The 26,002-nt window shown below is 42.1% G+C and overlaps 1 protein-coding gene across 1 annotated transcript in view; it reads left to right on the forward strand.

Moving 5' to 3' along the window:
• Positions 1-556: 556 nt before the first annotated feature.
• The window catches only part of LOC311142420 (neural cell adhesion molecule 1-like), a gene marked incomplete at both ends in the record, with an annotated part of 315,519 nt that continues 290,073 nt past the window's right edge, over positions 557-26,002 (forward strand). Inside the window, 1 exon segment of the mRNA XM_084178065.1 lies at positions 557-608. Within this exon segment, the coding sequence (XP_084034191.1) occupies positions 557-608 (52 nt within the window).

Below are 26,002 nucleotides of genomic sequence, written 5' to 3' on the forward strand. Positions count from 1 at the left end.
AGTAGGTGTAGACAATGCACAATTGCGCAAAACTGCACATTGCACATCTCCTCAGCAGGTGCCGATGTAGCCTTCTATTTTTTTCCATGGTTGAAAATAACCGGGCAAAATATTTTTGGTTAAAGATCTTCTCAAAATGCACTTCTGATTTGTAAGGCTCAATAGAGGTTTCGTGAGATTCCTAATCCGAACTACTCATAAACTCCATGACAAGATTTTCCTAACACACCATCTGCTGTCTCTGTGCAGCAGCAGTGGAGAGCGACTAGCTGAGCGCACTAGTTTGTGCCTGCATCCCATTGCCCCCCTCGAGTGTGTGAGCGCAAACGCTTTGCCCAGGCGGATTAATTCGTGTTGTGTGAGTGTGTGCTACGGCTGCTTCTTGTCACTCATTCTACGAGCTGCTCGCGTGCGTACCCGGGTAGCGGCAAGGACCAATTATAATATTGCTATCAAAATACAATAGTTGGAAAACAAATATTTCTTCAGAACACAGAAATCGTCCAGCCAAGTCTGTCCATCTATTCTTCAAGGAGAATAATTTTGTGATATTGCAATGCTTCAAACAATGGATCTCATCTGGGCATTGCTCTTCTTTGGCTATGCAGGTAAGATTATGTTTTTATTAAAAATAATTTATTGGAGATGGCCACCTTATTCATTCAACAATGACATTTTTCTATAAATTCTGAAAGTTCTGTGTTTTGTTCACTGTATAGCAGCATCCGTATCCCATTCGTGCTAACTGCGTCTCAATGGACAGTTAGGTAAATCATATTGGAGCTGTTGCCTTGGAATATAGGAAAGACACAGAGTCTATGAAAACATGATTTTCTCATATATAAGAGAAACGGGATAGTAGGCTATGTATGTTCTCTCAATAATGGCTGTGGTAACATGAACGTATATTAACGATATTTTTTAGCCTTATTTCATCGTATAGACTAAATCACTAATAGGCTACTGTTAACTATCTGCGTAATAATATAATATCACTTGTCCTTTAATTGAGTAGCTAGCTGCATTGCCTCGTGGTTTGGGCTCTCTGGAATAGACATGGTTTGATAGGAGCAGTTGGACAACCTGTTTTTCCTAACCTTGAGCTTTGTTGTTGCTGAGGAGTGCGTAAAGCTCCAAGGGGGAGATGGATGCATTTGGTCGTGGGGAAACAAACATTGCATTGGTGCACCTTTGTGTCACCAAAATCCCCCAAGAGTTTAATTTAGAATGTGTTTGAATTGATGCCCGTCATATTTAATTTATGAGAAACCAATAACCATTTACAGTAGTCTAATAAAATGAGTTTGGTAGCTTTTTATGCTTTAAATATAGATGTTGAGGTCTCGCACATATTGTGTTCTCAACGTTGGTTGGTAATGGGGATGCTTTGTTTCGATCTTCAACCCTATGCACATGTAAATATATATTTTTTAGAACGCGCTAGCTACGACATTTCTTAGTGGATTATAGTAGTCTAGGTTAAACGTGGAAGCCTAATGTTTTATTTTGTTTTCAATGAAAAGTGTTTATGGGAGTTTTTTATACATTTATGCGTACGTGTGATGTGATTGAAAATATCTCAAGGCTAATTGTCCTTTCCAGAGTTGCAGCCTTCAATATGATAGGCTACATTGTATTTGACGAGTGGAGCTCGGTGCTATGGAGGACTAAAAGTGCCACAATTAAATAAATAAATACACCATTAAATAATTACTTAAATGTGTCATTAATTAATTAAAATTAGAATTAAATACATAAATGTGTTATTAAATGTGTCATTAATTAATTCAAATACCGATTCATTTGATGTAAAATACATATATAATAATTTCACTATTTACATTTACATTTCATGGTCCTGCGTTGGAGTGCTTCCTGAATTACTTAAAACTGTCAAACTGACCCATCAAAAGTTGGTAGGCGGAACCTAACGCCTGATTGGTTACCCTCTGCATCAAGCCAAGACAAATCAATTCCGGATAATGTCAGCAGGTCCTGCTTCTACATCCTCTGCTAAGTTTAAAATGTCTCTAACCAACTCCCTGGAAAGTTCACGGAGATCCTCCATTGTCTCTATCCAGGTTGGCCTACTCTACTTCAGACCAAAGCAATGGATCAGACTAGATTCGCGTTAGCCCCGCCCACTGACTTTGATGGGTCAGTTTGACAGTTTTAAGTAATTCATGAATCACTGCAATGCAGGATCATGAAATGTAAATGTAAATAGTGAAATAATTATATATGTATTTTACATAAAATGAATCGGTATTTGAATTAATTAATGATACATTTAATTACACATTTATGTATTTAATTCTAATTTGAATTAATTAATGACACATTTAAGTAATTATTTAATGGTGTATTTATTTATTTAATTGTGGCACTTTTAGTCCTCCATACGGTGCAGACAGACGGTGCGTGCTTGTAATGTGAGTCACATAGTAGCGTAGCTAGCTACATCAATACATTTTACAGTAATACATACATTTGATGGACCTAGCAAGCCCTTCCAGTCAGGGTTATATGACACTTCTGTATCATATCCACCCCCCCCCCCCCTCCCCCCAAATTGAATAGGTATATTGATTTTTGGAGAGAAAACAGAAACCCACGACTTGTTCAGTGGGGGGTTTTCTGTCTATGGAGAATATTTGCTACTATTATCAGTAGCAGTGTGGGTAAAATCCCTGGGGAAGCCAACCCCACCCCCCCTCCAAAAGCCATATTACAACCAATGTGCTGTGGTAATTGCGGTGTTTGCTCTATAACCTGTTAAATTCATATGCATTGCGATCGTGATATATAGGCTTAAAGGCCGAGACATTAGCTCCCGAGTGGCGCAGTGGTCTAAGGCACTGCATCGCAGTGCTAGCTGTGCCACTAGAGATCCTGGTTCGAATCCAGGCTCTGTCGTAGCCTGCCTCGACCGGGAGACCCATGGGGTGGTGCACAATTGGCCCAGCGTCGTCCAGGGTATGGGAGGGAATGGCCGGCAGGGATGTAGCTCAGTTGGTAGAGCATGGCGTTTGCAACGCCAGGGTTGTGGGTTTGTTTCCCACGGGGGGTATAAAAAAAAAATGTAATAATCTGGATAAGAGCGTCTGCTAAATGACTAAAATGTAAATAAGAAGACACAGTGGCAGAATAAATTCAACTACACCTTTTTTTTATCACAAAACCGGATAGCAACCTCTGTCCAGTGAAGTCCACAAAGCATATTGCATGTACAGTAACAGACAGTTACATGACCTACAGCATGGTCAAGCAAGTTAATGTTTCTGACATTTTCGGACCACTAAACAACTATTGATTTAGAACCACAGAGAGTTACTGCAGGTCGCAAAGAAAACAGGATCTGCCTCCACTATTCCAGCACCATCTCAACTTCAACATTTCAACATCCTCAAATCACCTCTGCTTACTCTAATACAGTGACAACTAAAAGATACCCAAAACAATTTAGTCCAATCAACATAAGCTAAATATGATGTGGCTGTCCATGGTTCTGATTTCTGTGTGTGTGTGTGCATGCGCGTGCAAGTAGGATTTTTTTTTTGACTCACCCTACTTGTAGAGAAACGCCAATGCCATCCTCCTCTCTTTCATGTTGACGAAACGGTCTATCACTCAGTCATACAGTACACACATTTTTTGTTGTCCTAGGCTACCTGGCTAAAATGCTTGCTCGCTAGCCTAACTTCCACTCATGGGCAACGTTAGCTATTTAACATTAGCCTTCTACATCTAGCTACATATTGAACTTCCATCCTCTCAGGCCAGGGGCACAACAATGTATGAATTAATGGTTGGATCAGAATTGCCGTTATAATCATTGGCCAGTACAGAGAATTAAGTAAAACCACAAGTCCATATCCCTATCTCCATCCATGGCTAATTTAGGAAAGGGCCAATTTTAGCTAGCTGGCTAGCTAGCCACCGTAGGACAACAACACAACAAGATGCAACAATTCAAGTTTTTCTGTCCGATGGACAACAACACAACAAGATTCAACAATTCAAGTTTTTCTGTCAATTACTTATGTTCTGAGGGATTTGTTAGGAGTGACGCCAAATCCAAGCTCGCTTCCCTTGACACTTTTTTTTGGTGTGCCAGGACCGTTCACAGTTGAGCTTGCTCAGTTTAGCTCAACGCTGATTGGCTAATTTTTTTATACTGTTTTTGTTAAGGGAGGCCAGATGCTCGCTGGCTTCCCTTGCCTTCAATGCTACGGGTGGCAACAATGTCATACTCGTTTGGACCAGACAGCATCAAGAGACACAGAGGGGCGCTGTTTCGCTCACTCGGATGCTTTCTCCTGTGAGATATATTCAGCCTCTTGCGAATTGAAGGAAAATTATGAAATACAGAGAGACGAAAGATACATTATTTTATGTTTTAACAATTTTGTATTGGTAGATTTTTTGGGGAAGCCTGGCTTCCCTTGGCACCCATGAATACACGCCACTGACTATTATTTATGTAAAGATCTAAAGAAATGGCTCAGTAGTCATTGTGAATTCCATGGTAAACAATTCTATCCAATCAGAGTGTGCTGTCCTCAGGCGGGAGGACCCCCCTCCTCGCTCTCTCTGACACACATGAACATGCAGATACACACCACAAACACATGCAATAAAACAAATGGTTAAGAATAGGCAAGTGTCTGTTTTTGCATAAAGATGAGAATGAGTATGTTTTTTTTATTGACAAACACAAAACACACCTTTTGCCTTTGGTTGAACTAGGGAGGTGACATTGATGTCAGGGAGGTTTAGGAGAAGGGTAGCTCCAGTGAAAATGTGAGGAAGAAAATGGTCATGAGAACTAAGCAACAGTAGGGGGAATATTAAGAGCTCCTCAAAATCAGTAGCCTACTCCAGTGTTCACTAGAAATACACAGATTCAGTTCATTTTGAGGAGGGAAAGTGCAATAGACTAGATAGATAATTGAACAATTGTGAATAACTAAGTCCTACCCCATTGAAAGGGAGTTAAAATAAGAAATTGATCACATCATTTGATTGGCCTGTGAGGTGTTAGGCCTAAGCGAGTAATGACAGTAAAATGCTGTTAGAAAGCAGATTAGAAAAATTGTGCAGGAACAATGTAATTAAATGTATTCATTTCCAGTTCCAGTTCGCTGATAATTAAATTCCGATGCCAGTGACTAACAAGGAACCATGGCCAACATCCAAGAAAATGCCCAAATCACCGTTAGATTCTTTGCTGGATGAAATTCTATATATTGTTTGAGAAAGAAACTAATTGAATATGAAAAGTGGCTTATATTTTACGACTGCCTTGACAAAAAGGCACAAGACAAAGGCTGGTTGGGGGACTATTAACAGTAACTAGTTCTGTGGAATGGAGGTGCATCATCACATCTGTTGCCATCAGTCTGAAGCCAGAGAGCACATAGGGGATCCAACTAGACAGACGGGGAGCTGTTGCTGGTTACATTCCATTCTCTGACTCAGTCAAGTGAGAAGCACATTTGAAAATCACTGCCATTCTTTCTTCCCTCCTCTTTTTCTTCCATCACGTTTGTCTCTCGGAAGCTGTTTTAAGGAGGTTTTATAGTTGGCTCCTGTCACGGTTTGAATATTGCATTGGGGCGGTGTGATTTGTGACAGAGGGTAGTGGTGCAAAAACTGTGCCTGTGCTGTTCTCTGGTGTTGTTGTCTGGTGTCTGGTATTGACATGTTATGACCCTTACCATTAAGTGCATATGTGACTGCCTGCCAAACGATGGCTCCCGCCACACATTCCCATCACATTGGTTACATTCTCTCGGACACCCCTGGCTCTGGTGCTTTTTGTCATGTTCAGGTCCCCATCAATGTCAAAAAAGTAAAGTAAAGTAAATCCAGGAGAGAACACGCTTCAGGGAGAAAAAAAAAAACTTTGCAAAAAGCGTGTTGTTTATGTGTTCGACGTAGAGTGGTCCTCTGTAGCTCAGCTGGTAGAGCACGGCGCTTGTAACGCCAAGGTAGTGGGTTCGATCCCCGGGACCACCCATACACAAAAATGTATGCACGCATGACTGTAAGTCGCTTTGGATAAAAGCGTCTGCTAAATGGCATATTATTATTATTATTATTATTATTAGAGTTTACCTCAAGAAGAGGGTGAAGTTTAAGATTAGTCAACAGTTGGGGAGAAAATAAACAATTCCAAGATGGTTAACATCTGGGACTTCAACTTCTGTGGCAAGTTCAAAGCCACTATGAAAATACGATTCCCTTTTTTTGAGAGGGGGAAACTGTAAAAAGCAGCTTAACAAGGGAAAATTATATGGCTTTCGGTCTGTTGCTTGGAATGGGATATGAATAAAACATCCAGCTTCAAACCCTGTCCAGTTCCCATTGGGTGAGAGGCATAGCGTTTAAAGGGATATACACACAAAGTTTTAGACTACTCTGTAATGTACATAATAATAGTAATGTACAGCATTGTAAATATTACAGTTCTTGATTTGGATTGCTATCGTTAGCACCTCCACTTTATGGCATAACCTAACTGTGCACCCAAATTGGAGGTAAATTGTACTTTAAATTTGGCATAACATTGATAGTCTTCAATGTAGCTCTACTCTTGTTTGTAATGATTGGCTATGTCTGTGTGTATGAAGTACAGGTCATTCCTCCTGTATGTAATGCAAATCTGCCATTGGTCTCTCAGTTTGGGCCCAACAAAGAGTTAACCCCAACCTCTTTTAAAGTTTATCATTCCATCTGGCAGCTCACCTGCAGTCCTCCTGACTTCAATTGGAAAGGCTATTTGTATGTTGTCTGCACGATATGTCGATTAATGAAGGGGATGTGCTTTTTTACTGATTGGTTCTCCTCTGTCTTTCTCACTTAAACACCCACATGGAAATCCACACACAGACCCTGAGTGCCGCCTCCTTCCAAACAACGTGAGGTCTCAACTCCCCATGAAAGAAAAAACATTTGAGAGAACCAATCCAAGCTCAGCTCATTCAGAAGCACATTTCTGCACGAATACTGCATTTACAACGGCCTCCTGTCCAAACCATTGTGTCACAGCTCTCCCTTGCTGTGAGTCACGTCAGCCAAGCTATATCGCAGCAGATTCTGCGGTCAGTGCTGATTTTGTTCGCCAAGACGTTAGAGAACCCCAGTGTGTCTAGGACTGTTCAAAAGACAATGTGGAGATGGGTGGCAATTCAATGTGAATTTCTGTGGTTCATTGATAAGCCTCATTTGGAAGAATTTATTTCATCCTAAGGACGACTGTTCTTCATGGAGCATAAACTTTAGAGAGCCCCTTTGAACCAATCCAGTCAAAAGTATATTTCATTATTGAGTAAGACCTCAGCAAGTGCAATAATAGACTGAAATTGAAAAGGCTTAAATTATTTGCTCAATGGGCAGGCTAAAAGGTGATATGATTTAACCACAAAACGGAATCTCATCGGTGAGTCATTTGTTGCAGCGCCACTTCCATTTGCTGAAGCCTGATGAAGACATTGCAGATGTTATCCTGAAGACTCTTCACTATGTGTTCAAGTCTATAGTATTTATGTGGCTTTAGTGCAGTTGTAGGTCTGCATGGTGCATTGGATAGTGGGACAGATATTGGGGGCTGAATAACCTGTATTATGTGCCAAAGATTCTCAATGCCATGGTTTTACTGTCTCGTATTAAGATCAGTGAGTTAACGTGGAATAATTGACAAAAACTGGGACGTTATTATCGAAACCAAATGGTTTCATATTTCAATTCTTGAATGAACCCATTGCAGTTGAAAGACCAAATGGATGAAACATTCAAAATGACTCCACTGGCAGCTTGTGTTGTATTTTTTTTTATTGCTGACTGTTTGATAAGGATGGGCCGTCTTTGCATATTAATCAATCCATGAATAGGGACCCAGACTGATTTGCATTGTGTAAGCTCTGAAGGCATTCTATAGAGTATTGGAGGGAGAAGAGAAAGGGGTTTTGGTTTACTGAAAAGCAACCTCCCTCTCCCCTCGCCCACCCTGGTCTCTGAAAGGATTTGTTTCTTCATTGAAGTGGAAAGGCCTTCGAAAGTCGAGAGGTGACGCTGTATGGCACCCCCCTCCCCTCCACACACACACACACACACACACACACACACACACACACACACACACACACACACACACACACACACACACACACACACACACACACACACACACCTACTACAACCTGCTAACCACATCCCCTAGACATATACACACACACCCATACACAAACATGGTCTTGTTTTACTAACCTTGTGGGGACACAGTTGATTCCCATTCAAAATCCTATTTTCCCTAACCCCTAAACCTAAACTTAAATTTAACCCTTACCCTAACCTTAACCCCTATCCCCAAAACCTAACCCTAACCTTTAAACCATAATTCTAACCTTAACACTAATTATAACCATAAAACTCAACCCCCTAGAAATAGCATTTTTCCTTGTGGGGACCGGCAAAATAATCCCAGTTGGTCAAAAAAATTGTTTTTGCTATTCTTGTGGGGACTTCTGGTCCCCACAAGTATAGTTAACCATGTCCACACAGACAGACAGACAGACAGACACACACATTCTATCTTGGTATGGCTGTTGGGGAGGGACAGACATAAAGGACTGGGGCATGTGTTGTATTGTCCCCCAAGCCCAGGGAGTGACTATTCACTCTGATGTAATACCTAGCAATGGCTCTTAGCTCATCCTGTGGGTTAGATGCACGCCTGCTGATTGGCTAGGTTGGTTTTGCAGGTGCTATAGATGTTGCTGCAGCATCTTTTGTGTGAAGCAAAGAAAACATGGCCTCCTCTGGGAGAGAAGAATATGGCTAATATGTGTGCTAGTCTCTGGAATTGTTTACCTTAGTAAATTGGTGCTACTGTCTCCACACCCTAGGCACAGGCAATGTAGGTGTCTCAATGTTGATGCAGGACTAGTCTTAGGTCATCAGAAAATAACTGCTTGCTATATGATCCATGATAGACAGGGTTGGGTAGGTTACTTTCTAAATGTAATCTGTTAGTTATTAGTTACCTGTCCAAAATTGTAATCAGTAACGTAACTTTTGGATTACCCAAACTCATTAACGTAATCTGATTACTTACTTTGAGATTACTTTCCTCTTCATTAGAAGAAGACAAAAATGAATATTACCAATTGAACAACATCTATTGCAGGATAAATCAATGTTAGAGTTTACATAGGTGGGCATAAATGGATGTTGCATTTTACTTTATGGGTTGGTTATGTAGGCTTCTTTTAACCCATTGTTTTCTACTACAGATAATACGATAATGCTATATCTTTACATAACAATCCAAGTCAGTCAGATTTCCAGTCATTCCATTTTATTTAATTAATACTCCTTGATCTTCAAGAATAGAAATATAGATTAGCCAAATTGTTTTACCTGAGCATAAACCAAAAACGAAGGACTTATTAGCCTACTCTGATTGGGCTCATTGCATTTCAGTTGAAAAATAAATGCTGCTCTAATGAAATGGCATGCTTGGAGCACTACCGAAAAGTGCTATTTGCATGTGTAAAATGAATGCCATAGGCTGGATTTGCTATAGGTCTATTGTTTACGTTTTTGTTGGTGACATGTTGATATCTGGTTAATTAAGTCTATCAAAAGAGTTTGAGCATGTGTCCATTAGGCATATATACTTTTTTTCAGCACGAATTAGATAGAGTATTAAAAGCCTTGTGGTCTTAAATTAAACTAGTTTTTGACAGTATAGAGCACAATACCACTGAGGAGTTTAGAAGGGAGGAACTCCCTCAAACTTGTATTACATAGGCTGGGATCCGCACTATCCAGCTGTTACAAGAGCACATTTTTCACTGGCTGTCCACTGGTTTCAAAAACAATAATTGATAGGCAGCGTAAACTTCTTCAATACACATATACACTGAATATCAGTGTAGATGAAGGGAAGGAGACAGGTTAAAGAAGGATTTTTAAGCCTTGAGAGAATTGAGACATGGATTGTGTATGTGTGCCGTTCAGAGGGTGAATGTGCAAGACAAAATAAGTGCCTTTGAACAGGGTATGGTAGTAGGTGCCAGGCGCACCGGTTTGTGTTAAGAACTGCAACGCTGCTGGGTTTTTCACGCTCAACAGTTTCCTGTGTGTATCAAGAATGGTCCACCACCCAAAGACATCCACCCAACTTGACACAACTGTGGGAAGCATTGGAGTCAACATGGGCCAGCATCCCTGTGGAACGCTTTCGACACCTAGTAGAGTCCATGCCCTGACGAATTGAGGCTGTTCTGAGGGCAAAAGGGGGGAGGGGGGGTGAAACTCCAATATTAAAAAGGTGTTCCTAATGTTTGGTATACTCGGTGTACATTTTGAACAGCCATCCACAAAAAACACAATCCGTAAAGCGCAAATAGCTAAATGAGAGAGTGGCAGTGTGGTTCACATCAATGTGCGAAGTTGATACCAATAATAACTGAAACTGGATCCTGGACTTCCTGATGGGCCGCCCCCAGATGGTGAGGGTAGGCAACAACATGTCCGCCACGCTGTCCCTCAACACTGGGGCACCTCAGTCCCCTCCTGTACTCCCTGTTCACCCACGACTGTGTGGCTGCGCACGACTCCAACACAATCATTAAGTTTGCTGATTACACAACGGTAGTAGGCCTGATCACTGACGACGATGAGACAGCTTATAGCAGCGGTTCCCAAACTACAGATTGCGACCCCACGATATGAAAATGGGGTCACGGGAGTGTTTCCAAAATAATGAAGATTTATGCTATTGCTACCAATCAAGAGGAAAACTGACTGAACGACTCAAACTCCCCAGTTTATGCTCTCCAAATGGATGTTAGTTGTGATGCCCATGCATTGACTTTTGTTCGCTATACATGTCATGACGACATAATGTTCTGTCTCACGATTCCCAAGCATGAAACGGCACAGGGGATGTTCAGTGTGCTGCGTGGCTATATTGACAAAAAACAGATTCCATGGGATCGAATGGTGGGCTTTTGCACAAATGGTGGGACAGCGAGCAGGCCTCTGCACTCTAGTTATGAATGTGTCTCTGTCATATAGACACATTGTATGATACACTGAGAGCAACTGGCGGCAAAAGAGCTGAGCACAGAACTCAGAGATACTGCAGCAGGTAACTTCAATTGTAAACTACATCAAACCACATCCACTGCGCGCACACCTGTTCGCAAACTATGTGGCGATATGGGATTAGAGCATGACAATGTTCTATTTCATACCGAGGCTTGGTGGTTATCGAGGGGTTGTTGAAAATATTTTTCTCATTGAGAGAGGAACTGTTGTCATTCACCAATGGATGTAAAAAAAAAACAGCCTTGGTTGACTTTCTGTGTAACAAAAATAAAATGTGTCTCCTAGCCTATGTAACAGACCTATTTGGGAAACTGAACGAACTGAACGCAAGCATGCAGAGGAAAAACAAAAACATTCTACAGATGAGTGTCCAAATCAGTGGATTCAGAGGACATATTTCTTATTGGAGAGAAAGTCTTTCAAAAGCGAACCATGCCCCCTTCCCTCAGCTGTGCATGTTTCTAACAGAAAACAACATCAGTAAGTGTACCACATGAGTGACGACTGCTCCCCTCCAACGCTTGGAAGAGCATTTTGGGACTCACTTCCCAATCCGTTTGACTGTGATCCTGGCTCAGTTGTAATGCCGGTAAGTGAACTGGGAACTCAGAAAAAAACAAGCTCAGACTGGTAAAAATAGTTTTGAATGGTTATCCAACTCGGAATTCCAACTCAGGAAATCGGGTCTCTTTCTAGAGCTCCGATTTTCCGACCTGAAGATCACTGACGTTATGATTTGACCTCGTATTTTTCTTAGTTCCCAGTTGTCTTGAAATTACCATAAAACTCATGGCCAGCTCATATCTGTGTGAACCTGGATTCAGTGCTCTCGTCTGCATTAAAACCAAATATCGATCCAGGTTGGATGTGACAGCAGAGATGAGGTGCGCACTGTCGACCACGCCCCCTGTCTTTGAGAAGCTCCGACGCGACATGCATCAAGCACACCCATCTCATTAGTGGTGGTGAGATAAGATACATTATGTCAGACTAATTTGCAATTGACAGTCATAGCCTCACATTAAAAGTATGTGATGGTGAGTTGAGAAGACAGTGTTTTTCAATTGACTGCCATAGCCTCAAAAAAAAAAGTAAACATTGGTTGTTAATTACATACTTTTTTTCACATGGTTGGGGACGTGAACATTTTCAAATATCAAAAGGGGGTCGTGGGCCCAAAAAGTTTGGGAACCCCTGGCTCATCACATATGCTGCTGCTACTGTTTATCTGTCCTGTTGCCTAGTCACTTTACCCCTACCTATATGTACATACAGTGGGGAGAACAAGTATTTGACACACTGCCGATTTTGCAGGTTTTCCTACTTACAAAGCATGTAGAGGTCTGTAATTTTTATCATAGGTACACTTCAAACTTCAACTGTGAGAGACGGAATCTAAAACAAAAATCCAGAAAATCACATTGTATGATTTTTAAGTAATTAATTTGCATTTTATTGCATGACATAAGTATTTGATCACCTACCAACCAGTAAGAATTCCGGCTCTCACAGACCTGTTCGTTTTTCTTTAAGAAGTCCTCCTGTTCTCCACTCATTACCTGTATTAACTGCACCTGTTTGAACTCGTTACCTGTATAAAAGACACCTGTCCACACGCTCAATCAAACAGACTCCAACCTCTCCACAATGGCCAAGACCAGAGAGCTGTGTAAGGACATCAGGGATACAATTGTAGACCTGCACAAGGCTGGGATGGGCTACAGGACAATAGGCAAGCAGCTTGGTGAGAAGGCAACAACTGTTGGCGCAATTATTAGAAATGGAAGAAGTTCAAGATGACGGTCAATCACCCTCGGCTCCATGCAAGATCTCACCTCGTGGGGCATCAATGATCATGAGGAAGGTGAGGGATCAGCCCAGAACTACATGGCAGGACCTGGTCAATGACCTGAAGAGAGCTGGGACCACAGTCTCAAAGAAAAGCATTAGTAACACACTACGCCGTCATGGATTAAAATCCTGCAGCGCACGCAAGGTCCCCCTGCTCAAGCCAGCGCATGTCCAGGCCTGTCTGAATTTTGCCAATGACCATCTGGATGATCTAGAGGAGGAATGGGAGAAGGTCATGTGGTCTGATGAGACAAAAATAGAGCTTTTTGGTCTAAACTCCACTCGCCGTGTTTGGAGGAAGAAGAAGGATGAGTACAACCCCAAGAACACCATCCCAACCGTGAAGCATGGAGGTGGAAACATCATTCTTTGGGGATGCTTTTCTGCAAAGGGGACAGGACGACTGCACCATATTGAGGGGAGGATGGATGGGGCCATGTATCGCGAGATCTTGGCCAACAACCTCCTTCCCTCAGTAAGAGCATTGAAGATGGGTCTTGGCTGGGTCTTCCAGCATGACAACAACCCGAAACACACAGCCAGGGCAACTAAGGAGTGGCTCCGTAAGAAGCATCTCAAGGTCCTGGAGTGGCCTAGCCAGTCTCCAGACCTGAACCCAATAGAAAATCTTTGGAGGGAGCTGAAAGTCTGTATTGCCCAGAGACAGCCCCGAAACCTGAAGGATCTGGAGAAGGTCTGTATGGAGGAGTGGGCCAAAATCCCTACTGCAGTGTGTGCAAACCTGGTGAAGACCTACAGGAAACGTATGATCTCTGTAATTGCAAACAAAGGTTTCTGTACCAAATATTAAGTTCTGCTTTTCTGATGTATCAAATACTTATGTCATGCAATAAAATGCAAATTAATTACTTAAAAATCATACAATGTGAGATTCTGGATTTTTGAAGTGTACCTATGATAAAAATTACAAACCCCTACATGCTTTGTAAGTAGGAAAACCTGCAAAATCGGCAGTGTATCAAATACTTGTTCTCCCCACTGTATATACCTCAATTACCCTGTACTCCTGCACATCGACTCTATACTGGTACCCCGTGTATATAGCCAAGTTATCGTTACTCATTGTGTATTTATTCCTTGTGTTATTATTTTTATATTTTTCTCTCTTACGGAAGGGCCCGTAAGTAAGCAGTTTACTGTTAGTCTACACCTGTTGTTTACAAAGCATGTGACCAATACAATTAGATTTTAAGTGATATCCGTATCACCCATAGGCTACACCACTTCTGTGGTCCTTACCTCCAAGCATTTATTCAAGTTGGATAATCTTTGGATGCTGACAGCAGTCGGTCACACCCTTGGAAGACATAGCTTGGACTGTAGCCTACAAAAGCTTATTGCTGCTCTTTTCCCACGATCCATCAAACGCATTTGGTGTGTCATCATAGTGGTCTTTGACTTGTGGTCAAACTGCTCAGGCAACAAACTTAAACTTTGATGCTGATTTGAATGTCATTGAGAAAACAAAGGCGTCAAATATTTTTTTCCACAAGGATACTTTTCAGAATTCAGAATTAATCATCTTGTTTTTCAAAAGTATCTGTAGCAGGACAGTAACCTAAAACTCGAGGCCAAAGTCAAGTTGTATTGCTTCTTTAATCAGCACAACAGTTTTCAGCTGTGCTAACATAATTGCAAAAAGGTTCTCAAATGATCAATTAGCCTTTTAAATGATAAACTTGGATTAGCAAACACAACGTGCCATTGGAACACAGGACTGATGGTTGCTGATAATGGGCCTCTGTACGCCTATGTAGATATTCCATTAAAAATCAGCCGTTTCCAGCTACAATAGCCATTTACAACATTAACAATGTCTACACTGTATTTCTGATCAATTTAATGTTATTTTAATGGACAAAAAAAATGGTTTTCTTTCGAAAACAAGGACATTTCTAAGTGACCCCAAACTTTTGAACGGTAGTGTAAATATAACTAGGAATAAAGTGACTAGGCAACAGGATAGATAATAAACAGTAGCAGCAGCGTATGTGATGAGTCAAAAAGTTAGTAACTATTTAACTAACTATTTAGCAGTCTTATGGCTTGGGGGTAGAAGCTGTTCAGGGTTCTGTTGGTTCCAGACTAGCTGCATTGGTACCGCTTACTACTATCAACAAGAGTTTACGTTTCCCAATAGTTTTCCAATTTAGTTTTAGACTTTTTGTTTTAGGACATTCTGCTATCCAGACTGGGTCTGCGTGTTCTTAAAAGCCAATTAATTTCTGCACCTATGGTAGGCTACATTAAATGTCACCCAAGGCTCCTCTGTATTCAACTGGCATGTTTTTTGGGGAGTCTTGCTAAGTTCTCTTTCAGAGCACAAGATGAGCCGAGAAGTTGAAGAAGAGACAAACAGCGAACCCAAAAGTAATCATTGAGGCAACTAGAACAGAGAAATAATAATGGGGTCTTCCATTTGATGACAGAAATATGGTCTGTTAAAGCTTAATGAAATGCATATTGAGTTTGTGTCTACAGGCAACGATTTGGATCGCCTGGTAATATCTCTTTCGCCTGGATATATCCAAGCCAAAATGTGAAAACAGCTCAATTAATTTAAGATGGAAGAGATAATGCCGCCAGATCCACCCTTTTATTTATTTTGCAGTCGCGTGGAACATTATCGGAAGACTCGGCAAGGATACTGAATGTATGCATTACCTACAATTAGACACATTTGCTGGCAGTGTGGCATTGCTGTGATGTTCAATCTATGCATCGCTGTATCAATGTTCTATGTTTTTTTTTGGTTGTATTTATTCGCAGCAAAGAAAAGAAGTGAAAGACAAAACAGTACAGATAAAAAAAACTGTGCAAGCCAAGATCATGTTAGCAGAGGCCAAACATTAGATTTACAGTGGTGTTGGTGGTGCTGGGTGGCAGAGGCGCTCCTGCTGTCCATACGGAAATCCAATTTGGACGCCTTAATCAACTCTGTTTGGCTGAGACGAATGGTGGTGTTGTGTTCGGGGTAGCAGGTGTGTTAGATTTCCTGAGAGAGATTTGTAATGTCCCTCCTGTCCCAAAGAATTGTCCGTGAGCCACACTACATTTCAACCAAAGTCTGGGAAGAGTCATATTTTTTACATTCTAAGATCTTGTGACCAATTGTTTTACAAGGTGTGTCTTTGCAGACAACTTGCAGACAATTTGGGAAGATGAAAAAAACTTTGTTGCTACCCAACCAATCTGAGTTTACATTCAATCATATAATGTGAGGATTCCTTTGAAACAGCATGACTTTCCCCCATTTGACCCCATCCAAAGACCCTGAAGTAGGGCTTCTCATTATGTTGTTTATGGTCAAGCCACTCAGCTTCACAAGAATAGGGATGCCCGTGATTTATTAGGGTTATGCACTAAAAACAATAAAGAAAATCACTTAAAGAAAAACCCTGCTGGCGCCCCTGTATGCACCCAGTGAGGGAAGAGAGAGGCAAACAAAGGTAGAGGGGCGAGGTGGGGGGAAGGGGTGGAGTAAGAGAAAGTGAGGGCACAATGGAGAGTGTCATCAGGGAGGGGCTGCTGGGTTGTTGAGCGAGCGCGTGGCTGAATTGATTGTTGTCCATTGCTGTGTTTGTGCCCATCTGTAATATGCCTCACTCAATGGGTTGTTAAGGCTTTTCTCAGTATAACCACAAATCTATTAATATAATCGTGGAATATGACCAATCTCAGGCCTATTAAAGATGCCTATTCTTTCATATTCCCCAGTGCTTAATTTGAGCCGGATCCTGCCGGAACAGAATTCAGCACCTCTCAGATTTGACTTTGTTTGTTCTGGCACCTATTTGCCCGGATCCGGTACCTCTCGTGGCATGATTTATTAATTGTTTCACTGTTCGAGTTAAATCAAGTTGCCTCATCGTTATTTCTCACGCCCCCCAGAAAGACCGTCATGTAAAAGCACGGTGATCCTTCGGTGTAATCATCCTATCCTGCCACACTGATTCCAGACCTGCTCTCTTATTTTTACATAGAGGTTATAGGGAGGGCCGGTGGGGTAAGTAACTGATCTTGACACAGGTGTTGGTAGTGGTGATCAGCTAGTGAAGAGGTCCCTACGTAATCACTTTACGTAGTCTAGGCTAGTCGTCTCCCTACTGAATTTGAGAGAATGCCAAGAGTGTGCAATGCTGTCATCAAGGCAAAGGGTGGCTACTTTGAAGAATCTAAAATATACAATATATTTTGATTTGTTTAACACTTTTTTGGTTACTACATGATTCCATATGTGTTATTTCATAGTTTTGATGTCTTCACTATTATTCTACAATGTAGAAAATAGTAAAAAATAAAGAAAAACCCTTGAATGAGAAGGTGTGTCCAAACTTTTGACTGATACTGTATTTAAAAGATCTTAGAACACATATTTTTAGCTTTGCTTTTTCTTAGGATGCTTTTTAGTTGTTCAGTTTGTCATTGTTTGTTTGTTGTGTAGTAAATATTTCAGCTTTTATCTTTGTGGTTTTTTATTTATTTATTCCTGGAAAGCACATTGCGTTGCATTCCCTTCAGGACATCATAGCATAATAGTCCATAATTTACTGTTGAACACGAGCATCAATATGCACCAAGCATGATTCTTAAGTGACAAATTCACTCTCTAAATTCCTCCCCTTCTCTTAGCCCCTTTAATATCACTTCACTATCAATATACTCTGAACCGAGTTGTCTAAAGGCCCTCCAAGAACCTGTTTAGCTTTTAATTTAATGTCAGTATCAATTTCTTCCATGCCAAAGGGCCTCACCGGCAGAGAGGCAGACCTGACATTTGCCACATGCTTGAAATGGGAATAAAGGACTGAGCAGAGAACAATGTTATTCTTGCTTTTCATAATTCCCCACCACAGGGAATTAGCAACTGGGCCAGTTCCTTTATTGAACACCATTAATTCACATCTTCAGCAGACCTGCAATTTAGAGGCACACCTCTGATTGTACCTGCCACTCTGATTGTTTCCCTGCCTATACATGTCCAAGCCCTCCTTTGTCAGAAAGCAGTTCACTCTACCTATTCTACATTACATTTGTGTTTGTCCAAAAAACGTTGAATCATTGTGGCCAACCATGTTCATTTTCAATAGGGCGCTTCAAGCTTTCAGTTCTGGCTCCAACGTTAGCATCTCGTTAGCTGCTGACTAGGGACAGAGGCTGACCGAAATCTGGGAAGATTAAAAGGTGATGACCTCTGTGCGTTGCCAAATCGTTTTAATATTTGGGGTCATTAATCTAGCCGCTAGCTGCGAACAATTATCTTGGCTGGGAAGGAGATAAGATGAGCAGGGAGGCAGGTGCAGATGTGCCACTCCCTCAGAGAGTGGAGTATACCTCCATGAGCTACCGGCACCGAAGGAGTTTAACAGATTACAGTGATTAGCAGAAAGAATAGTCTGCACCACCTTGTCTGTGAAAAGGGATGCAGTGCTTTGACAAAATGAAGCTAAAAAATGAAGCTGAGAAATAGGCCTATTTTGGATAATAATTTGGCCAAAATAACCCTTTAAAGGTTTGATGTCTCTTGGCACATATGCACAAGAATAGAGTAGTGGACTTTGGTCTGATTGCTTTTTTTACTCAAGCAAAGCCTTCATTCCTCTACATAACTTACGACAGACTGGTTATAGAGAGAATATCAATGGAGATCATTGCTGGGCCGGAGCCCCTGAGGAAAGACATCTGTTTACATTGGAGGAACAAAGGGGGATGTCAGGCAACATATGATTGATAGTGCCCTGCAATATAGACAGCCAGTTGGGCTGCACTCTGAAGTCAATGGTTGGTGTTAAGGGGTCACCCTTTTACCAAAGCCAAGAAGGCCTTCTTCAGTTACTCAGTTGATATGCCCAGGCCCAAAGATTTCAGATGTTGTTGGCATGGCTCATTAGCTTTTTTGCCTCATTGACATTGTAGTGAATCTTCACATTAACGAGATTGGCTCAATAACATGATCCATATGGATATATTATAGTCCTCGCCCGGCAGTGTGGGCTTCTAATTATTTGTCAGATGCTTCATATTCATAATTCTTCGTATTGACATCTTCATGGTGTCAAGGGTTTTCAATCCATGCATACATACCCTCATCTACCCAAATAATGGCCAACTGGGGCCAGTGACGCACAATGGATCTCCCATGAAGATAAGTGTTTGTCGATTGATACAGCAGTTGAACGTTAATTAGACACTGTTGAACATCAGATCCAGTATACCTCTCCTGAGGTAGTGTAAACAGTGGAGAGGGGATGGGAAGCAACAGAGCAATACTTTGTGAAAGGTACCGTGGTAAGTTTTCTGTTACAGGACTTGAAAAGGTAGCAATTAGCAGAAATCGTGTCTCGATTGTTTAGCCCTAATATATTCAAACCCCGTCTGCAATAGCTTCTGTTTGAAAGGCAATAAAATAATCGTAGTTCATACTTTAAACATACTGTAGATCACCTCAGCGGAAATGGTTGTCTGGTATCGCCTTTTAATGGGGTTGCAGTGTGTCTGGCTTGGTCCAGTTGGAGAAAATCAATCACGATTGACAGCTGTTCAAAGCTAAACCATTTAATCTGGATTCAGAAAGCCCCTAAAATGGCTGCAGGACACATTGTTTCTCTTTATGGTGGTGGAGGCTCCTAATTTGTCAACCTACAGCAGGGATCATCAACTAGATTCAGCCGCGGGCCGATTTGTTTCTTGAGCGGATGGTCGGTGGGCTGGAACATAATTACATATAATTTGTAGACTACAATTTGACCGCAAGAATCCCAAACAGATATAATATTTGACTAAAACATAATAATTTCAAACCTTGCTTACATTTGTATACAACCACATGTATCTCTCTATTATGCGTGGGAATACTTTGGAACAGATTTCCAAAATTAAAATCAATTGGAGCTGATTTCCTGGTGTTTTTAGTCTTTTATGTCCAACAATGAACATATAAAAAAATAAAACGTATATTTATTTTTGCTCAGATAACTTGGGGGCCAAATAAAACCACCCGCGGGCCAAACTCTGCCTGCGGGCCGCCAGTTGGTGAACCCTGACCTACAGTATCTTGCGAGAGGACAGATGTGGGCGATATGTGGGCTGTGTCAATAGACTAACCACTGGGATTTTTTTGTGTTAGTCACCTTCCCTTTAGAGCAGAATGTCAAACTTTGAGTCATCTGTCACACGCTCTCATATCTTTTCACCTGGCTTCCAAATGACAGCATTATCGCATCATGCATCTTCCTCACATTTTCAGACACATTACCGGTTTATTACAGAAACGCAATACCTGTGATCTTGCACTCTTATCGTCACAATGTCACTGCTAATATATAGGGCTGTCAATAGGCATTGATATCTCACTTATCTTCTGACCCATTGTCAATTTAAAGACCAACATGAAATGCCACATCAGAGGAATTTTCCACCATTTAATTCACTGAAACTATTTTCTCCTCTTTTTACGACAGCTTTATGAAGCATACCATACGCCGTGAAGGCCAAGCAACACGCTCAAAGCCTAGTATAGAGTTAGACTCCATTGTGTCATCAGCGCCATACCAGACACCGTGTTCCATAGAAACCTCTGGGACTGTTGACCCCCAGGTTCTAGGCACATTCCCTAGAAATGGGGACCAGGAAAGGCAGTCCTCATTAATCACTGTGTCAGATTTACCCTGGGCAAATTATATAACCAGAAATATCCCCAAAGTGTCATGAGGTAAAAAGGATGGTATACATGAGAAATAGAATACCAGTAAATGAGAGATGGAGAAAGAAAAAGAGGGAGAAAGAGAGAGTTGCTGGGGCTGCAAACAAGGCCGGCTTTCCTGCTGGTGAGAATGGACTGGTTGTTAGCTATGCAGGGAGCAGGAGACTGGGGCAGATGCAGTAGGCAGACATGGCCAGGTTCCCAAGGACAGGGCCTTTTTGGAGGCTCTCCTCATTAGAGGAACAGCTCCTATTGTTTATGGACTTTAATGAGCTTTGCCGCGACCAGGGAGAAAAACAAAGAGGAGTGAAACGAAAAACAAAGACGTCGCCATCGTTCAGAATATAACATGTCGACTCTTCCAGAGAGGAGAGAGCTCCAAATCTCACCCATTCCCCCCTCCTTCTTTTGTGTTGACGCAGACAGGCACCTCATGGGTCTGAAGACTGCTCTCTTTCTCTCTTTCTCTCTCTTTCTTTTCTCTCTCTCTCTCTCTCTCTCTATTTAATTATTTCTCATTACCGTTATTGGGGAAGACAGTCTCAGGGTACCATTTTTCTAGGACATTGAAGAGCCTTAATTAGTTCATTCCCCAATATGGTAGTTCTTGCTAGTTCAATGGTTTTGAATGCCTCTGGAGAGCCTTACATTTCAAATTCCCTCCTACAGACAGAACCCTTAACAAAAAAATATAATATACATCTCAAGTTAATACGGAGGCACCCTCGGAAGTGGTCACGTTCAGTCTATGCAATCCATTTATTTATATCATCTGTGCCCTTTTCGTTAGACAGATTCAGGTCAATGCACGGTGCACACAGATTTGTCTCTTAACACTAGTAGGAACACAGAGAAAGAAAAATACAGCAGTTAGCGTGGCAATACATATCGAAGGGAGGTAGGGGAGCCTGCGGTGGGATCTGCATGAATGCCCCAGGGGCTCTTCCTTTGCACAAGATTTATCACTGTCATCTTCATTCTTGATTTGCAGTATTCAAAACACTGGTTAAACTAAATGAGGGAGGCTTGTGGGAGGGGGAGTCGGATGTAGAGAATGGGGGATACAGAGAGCAAGGTTAAAAGGTAATTAAATAAGTTCCTAGATGAAACTACTGTTTATATTCCTTTTTTTTTTACCGCAGACAAACTGGAATGAAAACTTTGGACACCGGACAAATAGCATGGATTGTTGCAACTTTAATTTACATGGGTTAGTGCAACTTTCTGCGGCGTAGCTACAATTCAAGGGACACTCAAGTCTCTGCTATCAGTTGGATTTCCTCTGGAAATTCAATCATGTGAAGCATAGAATGATGTTAGTCTGATTGAATGGGAAATCTAGTTTGGAGGCTCTGGCCGTCGGTGGTGCTTCCTGTAACCCTAGCCTGCTTGTGGATGGGAGGTATTTCTGTAATGATATTCAGTTTCTGGGCAATACAGTGACAGCTGTGAATGTCTTTGTAACGGGTGAGGGAGGGCACTGGGATGAAAGCTCTGTGTCCATGGGAGCCTGGGCCAGGCCTATCGATGCAGCTGTGTTTGAACAGACAGATTACACTTCGATCACAGGCCCCAGGGACCCCGTGTGTGATACAGGCTGAAGTAAAGAAAGAACGTTATACATTTCCCTTCTTGAATATTTCAACAGTGAGGAAGTTGGCATAGCCCCAATTATCTTCAGAGAGTGAGGGGCAACAGGGTAGTCTGAATGAATGACAATTAGACCAGTAAACCCTGTCTGAGAGATGAGGAAAGTCTGCAGTAAAGAATGTACGTTGCTTTGACTTTAAGATGTAAGGGCCAGCCGAGCAAGGACCCAAACTAGGAAATGGCCACTAGATTTTTGTTTATCGGTATCTCTCACCGCCCTTACTTTGGATCTGTGCTCTTTGGATGGTCCAGGAGGGATTTTAAACTAACAGCAGCATGACGAAACAGGAGCTCACTGCACCATAACCTCATTAAACGCTGGAGATGGTTGTGGTGGTGTGAGGGGACGGGGGTGGGTAAGACAGGTTTTGGGGAAGGGGGGGTTGTCTGTACTGGCGTGTGTGGGTCGTAGAGAATGTGTAGCCCAGGCTCTAATGCCTGCCCTTCATTTGGCATGCCATTAGGCACATTTACGCTGTGCCTCCTCATCAGTGTCAAAACGAGGGGCCCATTATCTGCATGGCACTTACGCCATATCAGCTGCCAGTTTGCCTGTGGGCAAAAGGGTGTGTGCAGCAGGGGTCTGTCTACTTCTGAGTGATTCGCTATCCTAGTGCATTATACAGTAAGCAACATACTGTATATACTGTCTGTGCATATTCACCATTTGCTGCATCTAGCTATTCGGTATGGTCAGCACAGTAACAGTTTTCTTTCCAACCCTAGACAGCTGTCAAGTCACTAGTCAAGCAAACCAGTTGTCGCTGTGTAAATATTACATTTTAGTCATTTAGCAGACGCTCTTATCCAGAGCGACTTACAGTTAGTGAATACATTTTATTTTTTTATACTGGCCCCCCGTGGGAATCAAACCCACAACCCTGGCATTGCACAACCCTGGCGTCTATCAACTGAGCTACATCCCTGCCGGCCATTCCCTCCCCTACCCTGGACGACGCTGGGCCAATTGTGCGCCGCCCATGAGTCTCCCAGTCGCGGCCGGCTGCGACAGAGCCTGGATTCGAACCAGGATCTCTAGTGGTACAGTTAGCACTGCGATGCAGTGCCTTAGACCACTGCGCCACTCAGGAGTATAATGGCACAGATTATAGGTCAACCACTGTATTTTCCCTCCAACTAAATCCTTGAAGTCTCTATTGTGTTACAGTATTCACATTCAGAGACAAGACTGTAGAAAAGGGGTTGTGCTTATGTGATTATGATTATTGAAAGGTATGAATGGGCACCACAGCATGGAATGGAGCTTGTGATTGGCGTACAGTTCAAACGTGAATTGTCCCTTTCAAAACCATCCGCCATTTTCAGAAAATGCACACCAACCAACCACACAACATTTTATATTCATCATTTAAGGCTAAGGTCAACCAAATGCCTTGGTGTGTGAAAGATTTAATCCTATGTTGCGTCTCAGTGTCTCAGATAAGACATGTGGACACAAAGAAAGTAGAAAGTATCAAGAGATACTCTTTGAATAGAGTCTGTGGTACATTTAATTTGGCACATTAATCTTTCAAAGAATATTACATTTACATTTTAGTCATTTAGCAGACGCTCTTATCCAGAGCGACTTACAGTTAGTGAGTGCATACATTTTTTCATACTGGCCCCCCGTGGGAATCAAACCCACAACCATGGCGTTGCAAGCGCCATGCTCTACCAACTGAGCTACACGGGGCTTTTGAATGTTAAGATCGATTACATTTAGGAGCAAAATTGGTTTACCTGAAAGAGGTGTTCAAACCGTCATTGAATTGATTGAGGGAAGTGAAAAATTTTTGCTGCTTGAAGACATGTTCTGAGATTATGAAAAATGTGTTGCGATTAAAATTTTGTTAAAATAAGCGATGGGTAAACAGATGAGTCACACATGGAAATAATCTGTTGTGAATTATCGGAGAAGCCGGTAAACAAAACTAAATTAGATATAAAAAAACATCACCTGAGGAGACACCCCCAGTTCCCTGTGGGCTGTAGAACGGTGGCGGCAGCTATCCCGCTGAGATGCCAGGCGGTGGTGACAATGGTGTGCCCATGTCTGGCGAACACCGCAATCCACTTGTATGATGAATAATTAAGAAAACATAAATAATAAATAAAAAAACCTGGTATCCCCTGTGCTGATTGTGGCATTTAGTCTGGCTGGGGCTATGGAGGCCCCCATTGGCCCATTTGGCAGGGACTGCCAGTGCCAGACTGGCGCCATGCTGGGAGGCAGGGTGTGGCCACCATGGGGGTGGCTGGTTCCCTCTAGTCAGGTGAGGGTGGCAGATGGCGAGGCGCCAGGCTGGCTTGCGACAAGCTCCCAGAAGCACGCTGTAGTCCCCCTGTGGTGAGCAGAGTGGGAGAGACAGCCTGAGCCAAGCTGAGGGGCTCCCAGGGACGGCCATTTTCTGCTTGGCCTCACCCGAGACACTGAGCCAGCTTGGCAGATTCGTGCCGAAAGGGGGCTGGAGGTGACACTGAGCCAAGAGACAAAAACGGTGCGAAGAAAGGACCACACACTTAAGTACACACACTCTTGAGCCAGCACTTCTTCACATCTCAGTCGACCAGACAGGTCCTACAGGTCCTAGTTTTGTCACACCTGGACTACTGCCCAGCTGTGTGGTCATGTGCTGCAAAGAGGGACATACACTACCGGTCAAAAGTTTGGACACACCTACTCATTCAAGGGTTTTTCTTTACAAAAAAAATAAAAATAATTGTAGAATAATAGTGAAGACATCAAAACTATGAAATAACATATATGGAATCATGTAGTATAAAAAAAGTGTGAAACAAATCAAAATATATTTTATATTTGAGATTCTTCAAATAGCCACCCTTTGCCTTGATGACAGCTTTGCACACTCTTGGCATTCTCCCAAACAGCTTCATGAGGTGGTCACCTGGAATGGATTTCAATAAACAGGTGTGCCTTCTTAAAAGTTAATTTGTGGAATATCTTTCCTTAATGCGTTTGAGCCAATCAGTTGTGTTGTGACAAGGGGGTATACAGAAGATAGCCCTATTTGGTAAAATACCAAGTCCATATTATAGCAAGAACAGCTCAAATAAGCAAAGAGAAACGACAGTCCATCATTACTTTAAGACATGAAGGTCAGTCAATCCAGAAAATTTCAACAACTTTGAAAGTTTCTTCAAGTGCAGTCGCAAAATCAAGCACTATGATGAAACTGACTCTCATGAGGACCGCCACAGGAGTGGAAGACCCAGAGTTACCTCTGATGCAGAGGATATGTTCATTAGAGTTACCAGCTGCTTCACAGAGTTCAAGTCACAGACACACCTCAACATCAACTGTTCAGAGGGGACTGTGTGAATCAGGCCTTCATGGTCGAATTGCTGCAAAGGAACTACTACTGAAGGACACCAATAAGAAGAAGAGACCTGCTTGGGCCAAGAAACACGAGCAATGGACATTAGACCGGTGGAAATCTGTCCTTTGGTCTGGAGTCCAAATTTGAGATTTTTGGTTCCAACCGCTGTGTCTTTGTGAGACGCGGTGTGGGTGAACGGATGATCTCCGCATGTGTAGTTCCCACCATAAAGCATGGAGGAGGAGGTGTTATGGTGTGGGGGTGCTTTGCTGGTGACACTGTCTGTGATATATTTAGAATTCAAGGCACACTTAAC

The sequence above is a fragment of the Coregonus lavaretus genome (genome assembly GCF_964263955.1).
Source record: "Coregonus lavaretus genome assembly, chromosome: 15".
In the NCBI taxonomy this organism is placed as follows: Eukaryota; Metazoa; Chordata; class Actinopteri; order Salmoniformes; family Salmonidae; genus Coregonus; species Coregonus lavaretus.